This window comes from Bidens hawaiensis, unplaced genomic scaffold, assembly GCF_021521415.1.
Source record: "Bidens hawaiensis isolate Kalapana, Puna unplaced genomic scaffold, B.hawaiensis_p1.1 tig00005823_1, whole genome shotgun sequence".
In the NCBI taxonomy this organism is placed as follows: domain Eukaryota; kingdom Viridiplantae; phylum Streptophyta; class Magnoliopsida; order Asterales; family Asteraceae; genus Bidens; species Bidens hawaiensis.
The window spans coordinates 201,251-219,363 of NW_027491384.1; the positions used below are offsets into that span (position 1 = coordinate 201,251).

Genomic DNA, 18,113 nt, shown 5'->3' on the forward strand with positions numbered 1-18,113 from the left:
ATGGGACCCCCCCCCCCCCCCCGGCCCAACAAGGTACATCTTGTGCCTATGGGCCGCTATAACTATCCAATAATACACTCGAAACTGGAAGGATAAAAAAACCCACCCGGTGGACTGCTGAGCTACAAGTCCTACGAGACAGGAGCGGAATTCTCTAAAAAGCCAAGGTCGTGTGTGGCCTTGGAGACTTGGGAACTCAGCAGGAAATGCAAAGGTTGCTTAAAGCCGGCAGCTAGGAAAGAAAGAAGAAATGATAGAGCGAAATGGTTGGTTGCCCAAAGGGCTATCTGATCTGATCATGGGGGGATAGCACAAGGGTTTAAGGCATTGGTTTGCTAAATCGACATACAAGAAGATTGCTTTCCCCCTTTCTTGGGAAGTAAAATGCCTTGACCGGTTGTGGCTTTCAGGTACCTAAGTACTCTAGTCGCTACATCGAGATGGCTTTGACGAGGATCAGCCACAAGCTGACTTAAAATACTAACAGAGTGTGCAATGTCGGGACGAATAGCTTGAAGATAAAGTAACCTTCCAACCAACCGCCGATAATGGCTCGCCTCAACTCGGTCTTCTTCTTGTCCAGTCTCTAACTTCAGATTTTGTTCCATAGGCATAGGACTCAGGCGACATCCAAGCATACCTGCATCTTCAAGAATATCAAGACTGTACTTTCTTTGACTAAGGACCATCCCTTCTGCCATTTGAGCGACTTCAATACCCAAGAAGTATTTGAGATTTCCAAGGTCTTTGATGCTAAAACGTTTATTTAGAAAGGTCTTTGTTTCATTTATTTTGTTGGGGTTGTTTCCCACCAAAATCACATCATCAACATATATTAAGACAGCAACAAGCGTTCCTCCCTCTCTGATAATGAATAAGGAGTGATCCGCCTTTGACTGTCGGAACCCACCTTAGGACTGTCGTGAACTTTTGGTACCAATTCCTCGAGGTTTGTTTGAGACCATACAACGACTTTCTCAATCGACACACTTTGTTTCCTTTTTCTTTCTCGAAGCCTTGAGGGATTTTCATATAGACTTCCTCATGCAAGTCACCATGAAGAAATGCATTGTTCACGTCCAACTGATGAACCAACCAATTTATTTTCACCGCCACTGCCAAGATAGTTCGAACAGTAACTAACTTTGCTACCGGAGCAAAAGTATCATGGAAATCGATCCCTTCCATTTGCGTGAAGCCCTTGGAAACCAACCGAGCCTTGTATCTTTCGATGTCTCCATTTGGTTTATACTTGACTTTATATACCCATTTGGAATCAATAGCTTTCTTCCCTTTGGGTAAATCTTCTAGGGTCCATATTTCGTTCATTTCAAGAGCTTCTATCTCACGTTTCATGGCTGTCCTCCAATTTTCATTTTGTACGGCCTGATGAAAAGTCTTAGGCTCATCGTTATTATCAATGGCCGATAAAAAAACTTTGTTAGTTGGAGAAAAATTATCATAAGAAACATAATGGGACATAGGGTGTACCGTTGAGGAGCGTTGATCAGAAGAGGATGGTGCATGGTCGAGGGACGGTGGTAGTGTTACATCATACTCATCAAGACGTTTTGATCTTGCCCTTTCTCTTCTTTCTTTGATATTCGGTTCAGTGTTCAATGGTTCGGTTTCGTTGGTTTCGATCGGTTCAGGTTCGGAATCCACCAGTTCAATATTTTCCGGTTCAGAGTTCACGGGTTCAGTGAACTCGGTATCAATGCCTTCCGGTTCAGAATCCACCGGTTCAATTAGTTCTACCCCACCTTTTCTTAAATCGGTTTCTGCCTCATTGTCTTCTATGCTCTCTGCAGCGGAATTAGACCCTTCATTATAATCACCATAATACCAAGGTGGGAATCTAAAAATACCATCATCTTTGTTTAAGCAGCAGGTTTTATCGCCTTTGTATGGGATTATGTTTTCAACGAACTTAACATCCCTTGAAATAATGATCTTGTTTTTCTGTGTATCGAAAACCTTGTAACCTGTCGTTCCAATGGGGTAACCGAGAAACACCCTGGGTTTCCCCTTTCTTCGAGCTTGTCTCCACCTGTATCCGTGTTTCTATAATAAGCGAGAAAACCGAAAACTCTTAAGTGGTTAAAATTCGGTTTTACCTTATATATTATTTCATATGTGGTTTGATTGTCTATGGATTTTGACGGGAGAAGATTGATTATATGAGCAACGGTTAAAATACACTCCCCCCATAACCTCTTTGGCAAGTTCGCCTCAAATCTAAGTGACCGGGCTGTTTCAAGAAGGTGTCGGTGCTTCCTTTCCACAACATCATTTTGTTGGGGCGTGTGTGGACACGTGGTTTTAAGAAGAATACCACATTCGGGGTAAAAATGGTCATACGGTTGGAGGTAAACTCCCCACCGTTATCACACCGAATGCGCTTTATGGTCTTTGAAAATTGGTTTTTGACAAATCGATGGAAGAAAATGAGCCAATCACTCGCCTCGTTTTTGTGCTTTAATAAAAAAAACCCAAACTGCCCGACTATAGTCATCAACAATAGTAAGAAAATATCTCGACTGGTTAAGTGAGGGGGTTCTATATTTCCCCCATATGTCACAATGCAAGAGCTCAAAATAATCTTCAGTTTTAATAGAACTAACTGGAAAGGGCAATCTTTTATGTTTGGCTTTAACACAAGAATCACAAAAAAAACATACTAGTCTTTGAAGGAAAATCAATGAAATCAAAACGTGAAAGTTTTTCTTGTGATGCGTGTCCCAAATGTATGTGCCAAACGTCCAAAGTCACCATCATCGCCTTTCTTTCACTACCCACCATGTCCATCTCGTAAAGACTATCTCTACACTCACCCGATCCAATCAATCTCCTTGTGCTTAAGTCCTGCATGACACAAAAGGTAGGGAAGAAGGTTACAACACATTGCAAGTCATTCGATAGGCGGCTAACGGATAAAAGGTTGCATGTAAATTTGGGAACGTGCAAAACATTCATTATTTTTAAACCATTTGGCAAGGTGCAGGTCCGTTTTCACTCAACAAGAATTAGAGAACCGTTTGGAATAGAAACGGGCATTTCGTCTGAAGCCTTAATTTGGTTATCAAACCACTCTTTTCTGTGTGTTATATGAATGGAAGCACCCGAGTCAATGAGCCACTTACTTTCGCGTTCAACTTTACCTGCGAAGTTGTATGTCAGAGATGTTTGTCTTGAGCCTTTGTCTCCGAACATGGTTAAAAATTGCTGATATTGTTCGTTACTCAAACCCGGTAACAGGCTTTCTTCAAGACAAGCTGCCTTGGGGTTGGCCTTCTCGGTTTTCCGTTTCCCGGGCCACCAGGGTATCCGATGAGCTTGAAGCACCCTTCACGTTTATGCCCATCTTTGTTGCAAAAATCACAGTGACCTTCCCTTTCACTTTTCCACCCTTTTGTGTTCTTTGACAACCCTTTGTTCGAACCACCAATACCACCTTCACGTTTAACATGTGTATGAAATGCGACGGTGTTATCCATGTTGACTTTCTTTCCACCGGAAACTGCCCTCTACTGCTCGTCTTTGGAACCAAGGTGAAAAGCTTCCCCTAATGAAGGAATGGGTTTCATGGCGAGGAGTTGCATTCGTATGGTGGAATAGTCGCTGCCGAGACCAAGGAGAAACTCATACAGTTTTTATTTGTCTCTTAATTCCCAATACTTTTACTAATACCACACTTGCAGCCGCCACACGAGCACTATGGCATAGAAAAGACAGATCCGATCTCATCCCAGATCACTCTCAGTCTCGTGTAGTAAGCCGAAATTGAGGTTCCATCTTGCTTCGTGGCGCCTAGGAGTTGTTTCAACTCATAAGCCCTCGGTGCACTTTCCTTCCCAAAACGTTCCCTTAGGTCGATCCAGATCTCTTCAGCCGTGGTTGCGTATCTCACGCTAACCCTTATCTCTTTCTCCATGGCAGTAATGAGCCACCCCTTTATCATGGCGTCACACTGAAGCCATGCCATGTGATTCAGATCATCATTATCGGGCTTCTTCATTGAACCATCAACAAAACCTATCTTGTTTTTGGCAAACAAGAAGTTCTCCATCTCTTGAAACCAATCAAGGTAGTTGTTGTCATTCAAAAGATCATTCACTTGAATTTGTTTTGGATAATCCGATGGATGTAGATAATAGGGAGAGCCATGATCGATGCTCTGGTCTTGCTTCTGATATTTGGATGCTGCTACTGATTCTTCGTCTCCGGCCATGATTCAGTCAAAGGATGATATTAGGGTTTTGAGGTTTAGGTCGAGCGGAGTAGGAACCCGCTCTGATACCATATAAAATCTGGTTTTTATTATTGTGTATCTGATTACAAGAATCAACCAAGGTTTAAATAGAATACATAAAGGCTGAATATAGGCGGAGTAAAAGGAAAGAAATATGGGTCAATAATTGGTAAAATACTTTCCTACAATAGGTTTCGGATAAAGTGTATCCGGTTACAGTCCTATGGACAAATATTATGTGTGCTGTGGCTGATGAAGCTTTCAAATCGGTTAGTTTGTGCTTATAATAATATAATTACTTAATTATTACGGCATGTTGATTTAGTAGTTTATGTGATTATTTGCTGAAACTTTAAAGTTGTACGGATTGTTTGCTGAGATTTTAAAGCAAAAAACATATTAGGATCAAAGAAGAAGATTAAACAAGATGGTTGAAGAATTTGATTTTTACTAACCGTGTTCAACAACAGGTTCAAAGTGAGACGATTCATATCAAACAACTCAAAATGCGATCATATTTAGAGATGAAGAGTGGTTATGGTCGATCGATTCAACAAGAATTTGATTTTATTTGCTTGAAGATTCGATGACGAGTGGCTATCATCGATTGATCAGGAGTTGTTTAAAAGAAAAGAAAATAAAAAAAACGAAATTACGAAAGAGCCCCTGACTTAACGGACTAAAATTGACGAGGTTAGAAAATGTACAAAATTTGCAATTTTTAGAAAAGTCAGGTAGCCGTTTGCAATAAATTCAAAAATGGTACCAAAGTTGCGTAATTGAACAAACTACATGTACTAAAATAGCACTTAACTCCAAATAACAAATTCCACTCATTATTTATTTTGAGTTGTACATTTGGCTTGTAACATTACTCAGTAAAAAAGACTAGTTCAATGGGTGAGGGAACCCAATTAGCTTATAAACCAGGCAAAAATTTCTCATACAACCGATATGAGACAAGTCTCATATATACCTTGCAATAGTTTCAGTTCGTAACACGTACTTAAATCTGTTTCAAATTTTATAAGACTAAGTTTCTAGTGCCATCATGATCGTGTACTATTATGGAAACTTTCTCCTTAAACGAAAGTTAGTAATCCTAATTTTAAACGAAACCTAGTAACTTTCGTATGGGCCAAATTGGTTTTGATGGCATTAATTAAACTTCCGTCTGAACGAAACTTAGTTACTCTCGCGTGAGCATTTAAATGACTTATTTTAGCTTAAGTAAAACAAAATTTTACGACTTAACCTTCGTGTGACTCGAGGTTTACTAATAGCCACAGCTTTCTTATAATTGAACCCACTAATTGTCTAATTTTCATATGCCACAAGCTATCGGTAAACGAGAGTTTAAGTATGCCAATAATTATAAATAGTTTCACTTTGCACAAAAGTTTATTCTCGCATAAAAACATATGTCTCGCATAATTTTCGCGTAAGCTCGAATCGTAATGGTAGTTAAGCTCACAGTCTACACGTAATATTAACTATAAAAAACATGATTAAAAACTTGTCCTACATTTAGTTTTTTAAAATTCCAAATCTCCTAAATATCTATTGCCGTGTGCTTTTGTTGGTGTTGCTCCTCCTCCTGCTACTGCTACGACTGCTACTCCTGCTACTACTACTACACCGACCACAACCACGACCACCACCACTACGACGACAACGACCACGACCAACACAACTACCATCACCACCCCCACAACCACCAACACCACGACAACATACACATAAGTAAAAGTATAAATGATACGTTGGAATAAACTGAACAAATTTCAACATGGACGTTAGGAACATCTCACAACTTAAACAAAACAAAAAAGTATGAATGTTAACAGTAAGTGACCTTATTTGTGGTCTGCAAATTTTATTTTTGGTGTGCAAGATTCCAAATCTATGCCAATTTTAAAAAAGAAATATTAATAAATTATATGTTACAAAAAAATATTTCTTTTCACACAATAGCATAACAATACATACCTGCATGGAAGACACATTTGCTATCCATATGCATTTTACCCTGCATTTCACCCCTTTGACATCATACTGACAGCTTGGTCAATTTTGGGCAAAAAGAACATAAAAATCAAGCATCTTATAAAAGTTAACCCTACCAATAAAAATCAGATTTGACCAGGAATTTAATCATGCAAAATTTTTACCAATCTAACAGTTTGACCAAATGGTCAAACCTGCTCAAAACCCCATCAAATATATTATTTCCTAAACTACCCCTTAGCAATTTGATCTTTTTTAATATAATTCCTATTACGCCCCTCGTCTTTAATATCATCTTTCCTACCACTTAAACTTTTGATCCGTGCATTATGAATAATTGCTTATTGTCTATTTATTTAGTCATATGTCATTTTATTAATGTATAAACGCATGGTGGTCACCATTGATATGATGACCCCACTGCAAAGTCCCAAAATGTCTTCCGCTAAAGCATTGAGACGAGAAACCAGATAAATCGCAAACTATAACAATCTACTTTCAACAATTTAGGGAGCTAATAAACTATCTCAGGTTTCCATATTGAGGTTTAAAACTCATGTTCTTAAACTTCTATTCACTAATGCTAGCTTAATTAAAAAAAAACTCAAAATACATTTTGCAAATGATCCTAAATCAGCAACGGACTTTGTTAACGCTATTGGCAGTGTGTGGCGTTCTTAAATAGAAGATAAACCAATAATATAAAGATGATTCAAGTTCAAAGCATGCAATGGATGATTAATACTAAGGATACATGATAAAAAAGCAAAACTCTGTTGAAATACCTCTCGTTGACGAGTCTCAATCAGCTTCTAACTCTCTCTCTCAAAGTTTGATGTGATGTCAAAAACATTCGCAACTTCTGCTTGTATAAAAATCAGTTTATAATAAACATGAAGTAGCAACACAAAAATCGTCATCAAGATGATAAACATAAATTTTTAAGGACTTGGATTCCAAGTTTGTACCAGTTTGAATGGGTGTGTTTGGAGTTGACATTATGTTCACACTGTCCCCATTCTGTATCATTTACAAATTCTCAAAGTAAAATTTGTTATTAGAATTCAATTTAAGCAAATCTCTATATTTGGTTTGGTTACGGTTTTTGACCTTTTATTTTGTTTTGTTTCGGTTTTAGTTTTTCCGGTTTATAGTTTCGGTTCGGTTTTAGTTTTTCCGGTTAATAGTTTCGGTTAGGTTTCAGTCTTTTCGGTTTTATTTTTTTTTTTTGGGTTCGTTTCGGTTCAATTTTTTTGGTTGTTTTCATTTCATTTTTTTTTGTTTACTCTTTTCAGTTTTGGTTCACTTCGGTTTTTTAGTTTTGGTTTGGTTCTTAATAATAATTTAGTACCAAATGCCGTAATAAATTAGGCTTGAGTGCTTGACTTTCTAAAGTCAACTATAATATCATGAAATATTAATTACGTCACAATCTAGTTTGGCTAAGTCTGGGCTCAAACTGAAATAATAATCGAGAAATATTTAACTTTTTATAAAACAGTTTGGTTTCGGTTTTATTGGTGTTTGGTTTCGTTTTGGCTAACCTTCGGTTTCGTTTTCTTTTGTATTGGTTATGTTTCAATTTTCCGGATTTTTGTTACGGTTCGGTTTTAGTTTTTCCGGCTATTGGTTTCGGTTGGGTTTCAGTTTTCTCAGTTTTCTATCTCTTTTATTGGCTTCATTTTGGTTATATTTTTTTTGGTTGTTTTCATATTTTTATTTGTTTCAATTCTTTTAGTTTCTGAGTTTCGGTTCAGTTCGTGCAGACGAAGAGATGATACTTGGCTCGTCCTAGTAATAATTTAGTACCGAATGCCCATAACAATTAGGTTTGACTTTCAAAAGTCAACGATACTATCATGAAATATTAATCACATAGTACTCTAGTTTGGCTAAGTTTGGATTCAAACCGAAACAGAAATCAATGAATCTGTTTGAGGTTTTGAGGTACTGATTGAAGATGATTATCAGACTAAAGATGATAATTTGAGGTACCGATTGAAAATGTCCAACTCGCTGTTTGCTTTATCACAGTGTGCTTGGAGCGAGAGCCAACTAGGGTTTGAATTTACCAAATCAATCAAAAATCATCCAAATGAATGCATAATTTCTACACAAGCACACACAAATGCTACAACATGATTTCAATACTCAACGATACAATCTTTCTATCCGGTAATCAAGAACTACAAAGCAATTAAAATGACACACAAAAGTTTATGTAATTAGGTCTGTTATATGAGATTAGATGCACTGTTATCCCAATTAGTGATGTAATAAGCACAAAATCAACAAATTGCCATCTGCATAACACCAAATCAATCAAAATCATCCAAATGTTTACCTAATTCCTACTCAGGCACACAAATGAACCAACTAGGGTTTGAATTTACCAAAACACATCGCAATAAAAACAGATAATAACATACGACAGTACCACTGGCCATAAGCTTCACGGATAAGAAGCCAAAGCAGATAGGGTAACGTAAGAGTAAAATGAAACGTAAGAGTAAAATCAACAAATTGAAGACGGTTGATTACTGGAGTTGCGACTACGCAGATCTGACGGAGAATTCGATTCAGTTAAGAAGACGCAGATCTGAACGAAAGATCGCCGGAGTTGAGAACTAGGGGTTTACAGTTTCCCGGTCTCGACCGTTAATACGTGGAACACTCATTTAGGCTGACGAACACAATTGATTAATTATCCGACTAACATAAATAAAGAACAAATAGTCTTAATGTCCACCGATTTAATTACCCGTATCCGTACGTTGCTCACTAATTACCTATTGCAACCACTAAGACGGTCGCAAATTTCAAAACTATCATTTGCCACCGCTAAGACGGTCACAATTCAAGCCGAAAATATACCAGGGTAAAAAATCCGACCGCCTAGTTAAACGGTTGCAAAAACTCCGATCGTCTAGCCATCGGTTGCAAAAACTCCGACCGCCTAGCCACTGGTAGCAAAAACACCGACCACTTAGCCATCGGAAATAAGCGGTTGCAAAAACTCCGACCGCTTAGCTACCATTGGCATTTTCGGTAGCAAGTTTTGCTAAATCGGTCGTTAAATTTGCTTCCAATTTTTTCGGTGACAAATTTGATCGCAATTGCTCAATTTTCTAGTAGTGCACCACCACCGACTAGATTAAACAATATTTGTTTAAAAGTGATCTATAGTCCAATTAAATAATATTTAATGAAGGCAATTAAGAATAGTAATATTATCATTCAGAAAAGCTCAATAATTAGTTTTTATTTCTTTTTTCAAGTGATCTCTATTCCAATTAGTGAGAGTGAGACACTAGAAAAACTTTAATTTGTAAAGGGGCTCAAGTTGGGTCAGGGGGTTTTCTTCACATGTAGGTGGGTTTTCTCCTACGATGGAGATGATCGGGAGGGTTAGTGGCTTGTCAGTGATCCGAATTAACTGTTAAAAAAATGTTAAGGTTTTTTAATCTATAACAAAAATGAACGACCACTCTCTAGGAAAGTTATGTGAACTGAAACACCAAGCTCTTTTACTAAAACTCTTCAATAATAATATTTAACTAAGCTATTACCTAATTTATATTTTGGTTGGCAGAAAGTTGTTGGCCACTGGGCTGCGGCCCAGCATTGTGATTTTAAACCTGAATCGGGTTGGAAACCGGTTTGGAGGCAAGAATGTTCAACCTGATCAGATCAGTTTGAGTTTGGATTGGGTTGAAACTGGTTTGGGACCAATAAATCGTTGGATTAATCTTGCAGGTCAACGGGTTCAAGTCGGTTGGTGATTTGTAAACAAACCAGTTAAGGGGGTGATTGTTGGCTTAATCGGGTTTGTTTACACGACACGGGTTGACACGTTATCGGGTCAGTAGCAGATTAGGTTATGTATTTAATGAGTTATAAACTGCGTTGGCGGGGCCCAAACTGGTTTTTTTACACCTCTATCTGGTAATGTAGTGTTAATCCATCCACTGACCCTTTAATTCTCTAGATAATGAAAAATCAAACCCGAATTAAAGACATTAAGCATGTGTATAACATATGATTCTAATTTATAAACCATAAAGAATTTCAAGGTAACAAACATCTCTCTAAAATTATCGTGTCTATATAATAAACTGTTCTATGGTTGCATACTTTTTGTATATATTATCTGACCCAAATATGTTATGGCTATGATATAATCAAACACACATTTTCTTGATGTTACAAGCAGACTCTTTGTACCTTCTGTATAAAAAAAACAAGTTAAGCTGATTTTGACATTTTAAAATAAATCTTGCCAGTTAACCACCCATGCCAGTCCTCGCAATTTCCTATTAAAAGCGAGGCGGTGCAACATTTTTCTAACGTTGATCTTCAAGTCATAGTTCCCAAAATTTTGTTGCTCTTCTTGAATTATGTCAAGCGATTCGACAACAGCGTCACTGGAGTCGTCAACATCAATAAGCTCAAGTGTGGAGATGTAACCAATTTCAAGAGGGATACCTTCAAGATATCGGCAAGTATCCAGAACTAAGTGTGTAAGGCATGGGAAGTTGTCACTAGAAGCTTCCCACTGCTCGATATTCAAGCCATTCAACTTCAAGAACTTTAGTTTCTGAAATGGAACATCACTAGCTTCCCATGTGGGTCCCCAAAATGCATTCTCTAGTAGATTTAGAACTTCAAGGTTTGGTAAACATTGAATAATTGACATATCACTCCACGGAAGATAGCACCCTGATAATGAGAGTTTTCTTAATGAATCCGGAAACGTCACATGAATCTTTTTAAAGTTAACATTGGTTGTTAGTTTCCGATCAGTATCTTGTATGTCAGAGGCTGTATAAATCCACATCGGATTTTCTAGAGAGTTGAGTGACTTAAAGTTCTGATTCTTCCGTGTGAGAGTCGTACAAGTAAGCTTCTTGACACGAGGAAAACATTTATCCCAACTTACAGCCACACACCACAAAGCTACATTAGAAATGGTTTGCAAATTCATTGGTCTTTCAATTGAAGGGAAGTAGATATAGCCATTACTCCATAAATGCCTCAGATTCACCAAGTTTGATATGGCATTTGGTAACAAAAAACAAAACGTACTTTTAACAATGATGGTTTGAAGGCTCCAAAGATTACATATTGAGGATGGAAAACCGTTGGTGTACCAGAACGCAAGGTACCTTAAATGAACAAGTAATCCTATAGCCGATGGGAAGTCTTCAAGTTCACACTTTTGTATATCTAACATCATTAGAAGAGGGTAAAAATAGAAATACCTATTAGTGATGCTAATCAAAGGTGAATGAAACAATTTGTTCTTATGACACCACAAAAGTGAATGAACCCATGGGAACGACTCATGAAACAATTTGCTGATTTCGAAGCCCTGGTTTGTGAATATGCGACGTGGCTTATATTGTTTCATAGAAGAAAAATTACTCATTTGAGTGCTTATTTTCATCCAAAAATGTCCTTTTGTAGCTCTTTCCAAACATAGTTCCCTCAATAGATCATGCACAGTACAAGCTTTGACAGCGCCGTTGAATTTTCTATTCGTAACAATCACAAGATTTCTATCAACCAATTCGTTCAGGTAATCTTCTCCGATTGCCTCCAAGCTTCGTTTTCCATCTTCTTCAACAAACCCCTCGGCCATCCACATCCATATCAACTTTCGTACTTGAAACTTATGATCTTCTGGGAAGCCACCAAGATACAAAAAGCAGTCTCTCAGACGAGGAGGTAATGATCATAACTCAAAGCCATGATATCCTTGTTCCTACTTTCATCATTAACAATGTAGGAATTGACACGCTCAACTATTCTTTCCCATGAATCTTTGCTTCGTTCTTCTTTAGCTAGAACTCCAGCCATGACAACCACTGCAAGTGGCAATCCATGACACTTCTTTGCAATTTCTTTTCCATGTTTGATCAACGATATTGGAAGATTATCACAAAGGAAGGCCTTCTTACGGAGTAATTCCCAGCTTTCCACATCGGTCAAAAATTCTAACTGGTGAATGAAGCCATGCGATTTTGCATGTAAAGCGACTTTTTTAAGACGACTTGTGAGCAGAATTCGACTGCAATTGTTATCATCTGGGAAAAATAGTTTGAGGTCATCCCAAGCTTGAATACTCCAGACGTCATCAACAACAATCAAATATCTCCTACGCATAAGACTTTTATGCAACTTCTCACGAAGTTTCGAGTCACTTTCACTGTCAGGGACAATTTTATTGCAAATGGATGCCACTAGTTGAATCAACAAATCTCGTCTTTCATATGTTTGAGAAACAGTGACCCATGCTCGGATATGGAAATGGTACACAAGAAAAGGATCATTAAATAGTTTGGTAGCAAGGGTAGTCTTGCCTAATCCCCCCATACCAACAATAGATACCACATCCAGTTTCTTTTGATCTTCCACCAGTTTGTCTCTTAGGAGTTCAACATCACGAGTGAGGCCCACGACCATTTCCTCATACACTTTCTTTGTTGCTAATGGATTTCTGGTGCTAGCAACAACAGTTTGTGTTTTCTGGCTATCAATACTTCTAGATGAATTCATTTTCCGGTTATCAAGGATTGTAATGAGTTCTTCTTTGATAGATTTAAGTGATCTCATAACATCGTTAAGATTCAAGGAGTGCTGATAGTGATAGGTGGTGGTTGTCTTACCTTTCATAAAATTTAGGCTGCACTTAATCACGTTATTATTTAAGTTTCTATAATTTGTAGAGTAAACATAAAGACCCACGATCGTGTGTGCCTCGTGTGCTACATCTTTGAGCCGTCTCTTCAGATTTCTCACTTGTTCAATCTCATGTAGCACGTTTTGTTCTTCAACAATCAAGATTTCGATCATGTTGCCGAGCTCTTGATAAAGCAATTGCAATTGAGGCCTTTTTGATAAGATTGACTTGTTGTTATTGACTATTCGATTATTGTTATTGTAACTCAGCTGCATCAAGTTCTCCATGTACAATTCCAGCCCTGTGTATGCCATCTTTTCTCCCTAACAAACCAATCAAAGGTGAATAAGAGTTCTTGATAAGTTCAATCAAGTAGTTGTATATCATTTCATAATCACCATTACACTGGAATTTAAAGCTAAGGAATAATTGTACGCAAAAATGATATGCGGAATGAAATGAATCATTATGAGGGAATGAATAAATAGGGTGTTTGGTTGATCAATATAGAATAGAATCATCTATTAGAGTATTCATGTCCCCTCCACCATATTCTCTCCTATAATTTAACTAAAAAATCATACTTTTCAAAATTTATCTCATTTGAGCCCCGCTCCAAACCCCCCCCCCCCCACCCCCACAAAAAAAAAGAAACAAACAAAAAAAACATCTCATTCCATATTTTTATTTGTATCTTACTCGAGAACACTTATTTTATTATTATTATTTTTTTTTACTTTTAGACATTCACATAACTATGGAGGATGAATAAATATTGGCTCTTCATATATAAGAATTTATTGTAACAAGTTTTTATAATTTAGGGGATGTCAATGCTCTTCCACGAAGGAATCTCATTCTCTATAAACACATTAATACTATTCATTCGCACCATATGTTTTTTTTTCATTTAATTCCGTCTTTCACCACTCTTTCTTGACACCACCACCACCACCTGTCCATCATCTGTCCACCACAACTGCCCCCACCGCCACCGTGGTTGTCGCCGCCACCTATCAACCACCACAATCGTCACCACCACCGCCACCCCTAGTTGACCACCACAACCACCATCACCGTTGCCACCACAATTACCATTTTTTTTTTCTTTCTTTTTTTACATATTTTGAGACATTAATAATTTTTATTATTTGTATTTTGTTTTTATATATTTTCCTCTATATCAAGCAATACAAAGTAATGATATATTCTATTATCATAGGTTAAATAAAAAAACATGAAATGATAATTATCTATTTTTTTTAAATTATTCATTCCATTATAAACAGAGCTTTAGCAAAAAAAAAAAAAAAACTTTAATTCGGGAAACAAAACAAGGGTGTTTTTTTTTCTTCAAACTATGATGAAGAAAAAAAAAAGGATTTATCTTTGTTTTATGTTTATTGTACGTTATGGTTACACTTATGTTATTTTTATTATCGTTCCTAGTTTCTAACCAAAGGTATTTACTAAAGTGGAATTATTCCAATATCAACAGGGCATCGCCTATCAAGCCGCAACTCAAGGTCAAGGCGACTCTTCCCATCAAAGAAATAAAGGAAGTGCCGGCCAACAAAAGGATGGGAAACGAAACATGGGAGGCAAGGTTGTAATGTGTATGCACTGTGGGAAGATAGGTCAAAAATTGCCCCCCAATGTACTGCACTACACATCGTCTAAGCCAACGAAATAAAGTCTGGATATACTCAAGGATGCCGAGTTCCTTCCCAATGGAACAAAATCAAAGGTTCATGCTTTTGTGTTTATTAAAAAAGTTGAACAATTTTAATATAAAATTTAAGAGATAAAGGTAAGTTAAGCTAAAAATAAGCTCAGGAACAATTACACTAAATGGGATGTAAGAAACAAGAAGAACCGTAAATAAATTCTCATTCATGCATCATAATAATTATGATAAATTCTACTTACAATGTGAGGATATGCGCAGAATATGAGAATTTTAATTACGGTGACGATGATATATAGAATTATAGAGACTAAGCGAAGGAGTCAGTGATTCATGAGAAACCTCACCGAATATTACTATTACGCGACGACCAAGACTTGCTTACAAGTCAACCAAGTTCTTTCCTTTTATTTTCTTCATTTCATACATAATGTCGGTTCCTTCATTGTTCTTTTACTCTTTTCTTTTTCTTTTAGGAAAATTCGATTTTAATAATCCAAACTATCACCTATTGACCAATAATAATCCCAACTAACATTCTAACTACTAGTATTCCCAACTTTCAACTTTGTTACCAATAACAGTCCCACACTAACTGATCATTAACTCCGTTTATTTTAATTACACAAATAGTCCCTGTCGTTTCCACATTTTACGATTTGACGTAGTAACCATTGAAAATTCATGGATATTATTAGGATATATCAGATCTGTCTTATTTCCGGCCACCACAGCCACCAGCGGCGGCCTGAACCACCATATTCTTTCTTTTTCGCTTGAACATCGAGCTCCTTCTTCGAATTTAGTCAGCTACTCCTCAAATCACGAGCCGGAGGAGTGGTTCCTCATGAGGGAATCTGAATCTGATGTGCGTGAATTTCTACAGTAACACCGACATTAATGAATTTGAAACGAAAACAAAAGAAATCAACGATCCAGAGCGGATTCTTTTGCCGATGTCAACGGCGACGATGAGCGGTTCATGGCGAGTGCGAGAGTTTATTAAGGTTTCACGGCGTGTGAAATTAATAGGGGCTTTGTGGTTTTAAATTGGGGATTTTTGTTTAACTAGTGGCGTTTAGAGATTATCCACATTCAAGACATTTGTGTGTAAAGCATTTGTTTGAGAAGAAATCACATGAGCCTACTGTAAATTGATAAGTTATTATCACCATCAGATTTTGTTGATTTCATTGGTTGGTGATTGGAAAGAAAGAAAACAAAGATAGTGGCGGGTGGTGGTTGCAGCCGGCAGTTGTGGTGGATGGAAATCAATGAAACAGTTAATATCCATAAATTAACTTAACAGATTCAATGGTACAACATATATCCATAAAGATTCAATGGTTATTGTATCAAATCATAATATGTGAAAACGACAAGGACTATTTGTGTAATTAATAATAAACGGAGTTAATGATTAGTTAGTGTGGGATTGTTATTGGTAACAAAGTTCAAAGTTAGGATTTCCAGTAGTTAAAATGTTTGTTGGGATTATTATTGGTCAATAGGTGATAGTTTGGATTATTAAAATCTAATTTTTCTTTATTTTATGTTGGTTTTTAATTCTTTTATTATTATGATGATTATTATTACTATAACTAATTTTCAGTTTTTCTCTAGTTACTTTCAAGATGAGAGGGTTTATAAATAATGAGTATACATTTGTAATGTGTCTACTTTTATTTACGTCTTGATATAAATTTTATTCAAAATCGAATTAAAAAAATTGTAACAATGACCGAATTAATATTAAGATACATTATCAAAGTTGTCTCATGGTTTAATTTTCTTTTTAAGTGAAGCGACATTTACCATGTTCGTTTTTCATATGAAGTACGTCGTTTATCTTTTACGTAATTTTATATATAAAGTTTTGAGTATGCCGTTGAAACGTGCTTATTGTTAACTATTACTTAATATTGATATAAATTTATATTCATGGCCGAGTTGCTCACGAAGACTGAAGTCATGGGGGTGATTTTGTGGGCCCTCTACTTTTCACTCTCTTATTTTCTCTCTCTCTCTTTCACACACACATATATATATAGAGAGAGAGAGAGAGAGTTTGGTTCAAAAAGTGGGAAACTTAGAAACTTCAAAAAAGTGGAAAACTTGGGAACTTCATCTCCAACCCTTGATCAATTACCAAGCTAAACTAAACCTTAAAAACTTATCTCTTAAAGCTAAACTAAACCTGAAAGATAAACCGAGGTTTTTTTTAAACGGGGGATGCTAGATATTTTTTTTTGTGTTTTTACTTTTTTTAAATTAATTTTTCGATTTTTTGGAGTTTTTTTAGACCGGAAATGCTATATAAACATTTTGGTTTTTTTTTTATTTTGTCATTTTTTATTTGTTTTTATAAATTTTTAAGTTTTTAGGTGTTTTTTTCTTTTTACAAAAATAATGTGATGTAGGTGATTGAGAACGCATCATAAAGATGTGGGGAATTGATCAAGGATTGGGAAGGGAGTTCCCCACTTTTTTGGAGTTTCGCAATGAACTTACCTATGTGTGTGTGTGTGTGTATGTATGTATGTAATGAGGCGGTAAAGGACTTTAAACCATAGTAAGGCATTATGAAGAAGGGCGAAGCCCCGTTTTCTACATGGCGATGATATAGAGGGGCTTTAAAGCCCACCATAGTGAACAACCTTAATACATTAAAAACTAATAATAGGGCAATTACATAAATTTACTTGATTTCTATATATATCTCCATCAATATATGTGTCACACACAATACCAATACTTGATATCGGTTTTATCACTATCAAAATTTGGTACGTAGCATAACCTTGTTTGAATAATAGTTGTTAACGTTGTTTAACTAATGCTAATACTAGTCTCGAATAGGGATAAGCTCGGTATCGTACCGGTACTGGTACCAAAAGTCCCGATCCAAAAAATCGTAATTTTCGAAAATCGTAATTTAAAAAATCGTAATATTTTGGTATCGGTCTCGGTAACGAAATGTTAGGTTCGGTACCGGTATTTAAGGTAAAATTCGGGAAATACGGATACCGAAAACTCAAACTTTGATACCAATTTGGTGTCGACGATATCAATACCGAATTTATTCATCCCTAGTCTTGAAGTTGTAGTACTTTAGTCTAGGCTCTTGGATATAGGGTTAGAGGATAATTAAGTGCTCGGAACGGATTAAGAATATACACTTTATAAAGTTGAAAACAAAATAGTATTTGTAAAGGCGATATTGTTGTCAAGTATTTTTTTTATTATAATAAACTAATGTTTTTATGAGGTTTGTAAATTATGTCATGAGGAAACTGGTAAATGAATTTTTTTTATTTGAGAACTGGTAAATGAATTTTTTTTATTTGAGACCGTATTATCCGCAATTAAATATAAAATAAAAACATTTTCCGGGTTAGGTGTTGCACTAATCTGATCTTCCATGCTTGAACAAAGCATGTTGAAGTTGATTTTCACTTTGTTTGTAAAAAAATTGCTTAAGATAA

The 18,113-nt window shown here is 36.4% G+C and overlaps 1 protein-coding gene and 1 pseudogene across 1 annotated transcript; both read right to left on the minus strand.

Annotated features, from left to right (window-relative positions):
- Positions 1-3,715: 3,715 nt before the first annotated feature.
- Positions 3,716-4,231, minus strand: LOC143630804 (uncharacterized). Its single transcript, XM_077099717.1, has one exon. The coding sequence runs from the start codon at positions 4,229-4,231 to the stop codon at positions 3,716-3,718; it is 516 nt and encodes a 171-aa protein (XP_076955832.1).
- A 6,292-nt stretch (positions 4,232-10,523) lies between these two features.
- Positions 10,524-13,255, minus strand: LOC143630806 (putative late blight resistance protein homolog R1A-3; annotated as a pseudogene).
- Positions 13,256-18,113: the final 4,858 nt, after the last annotated feature.

What these genes read in the sequence shown, in the direction of transcription:
- LOC143630804 (XM_077099717.1), bottom strand. Translation starts at nt 4,231, where the DNA reads ATGGCCGGAGACGAAGAATCAGTAGCAGCATCCAAATATCAGAAGCAA.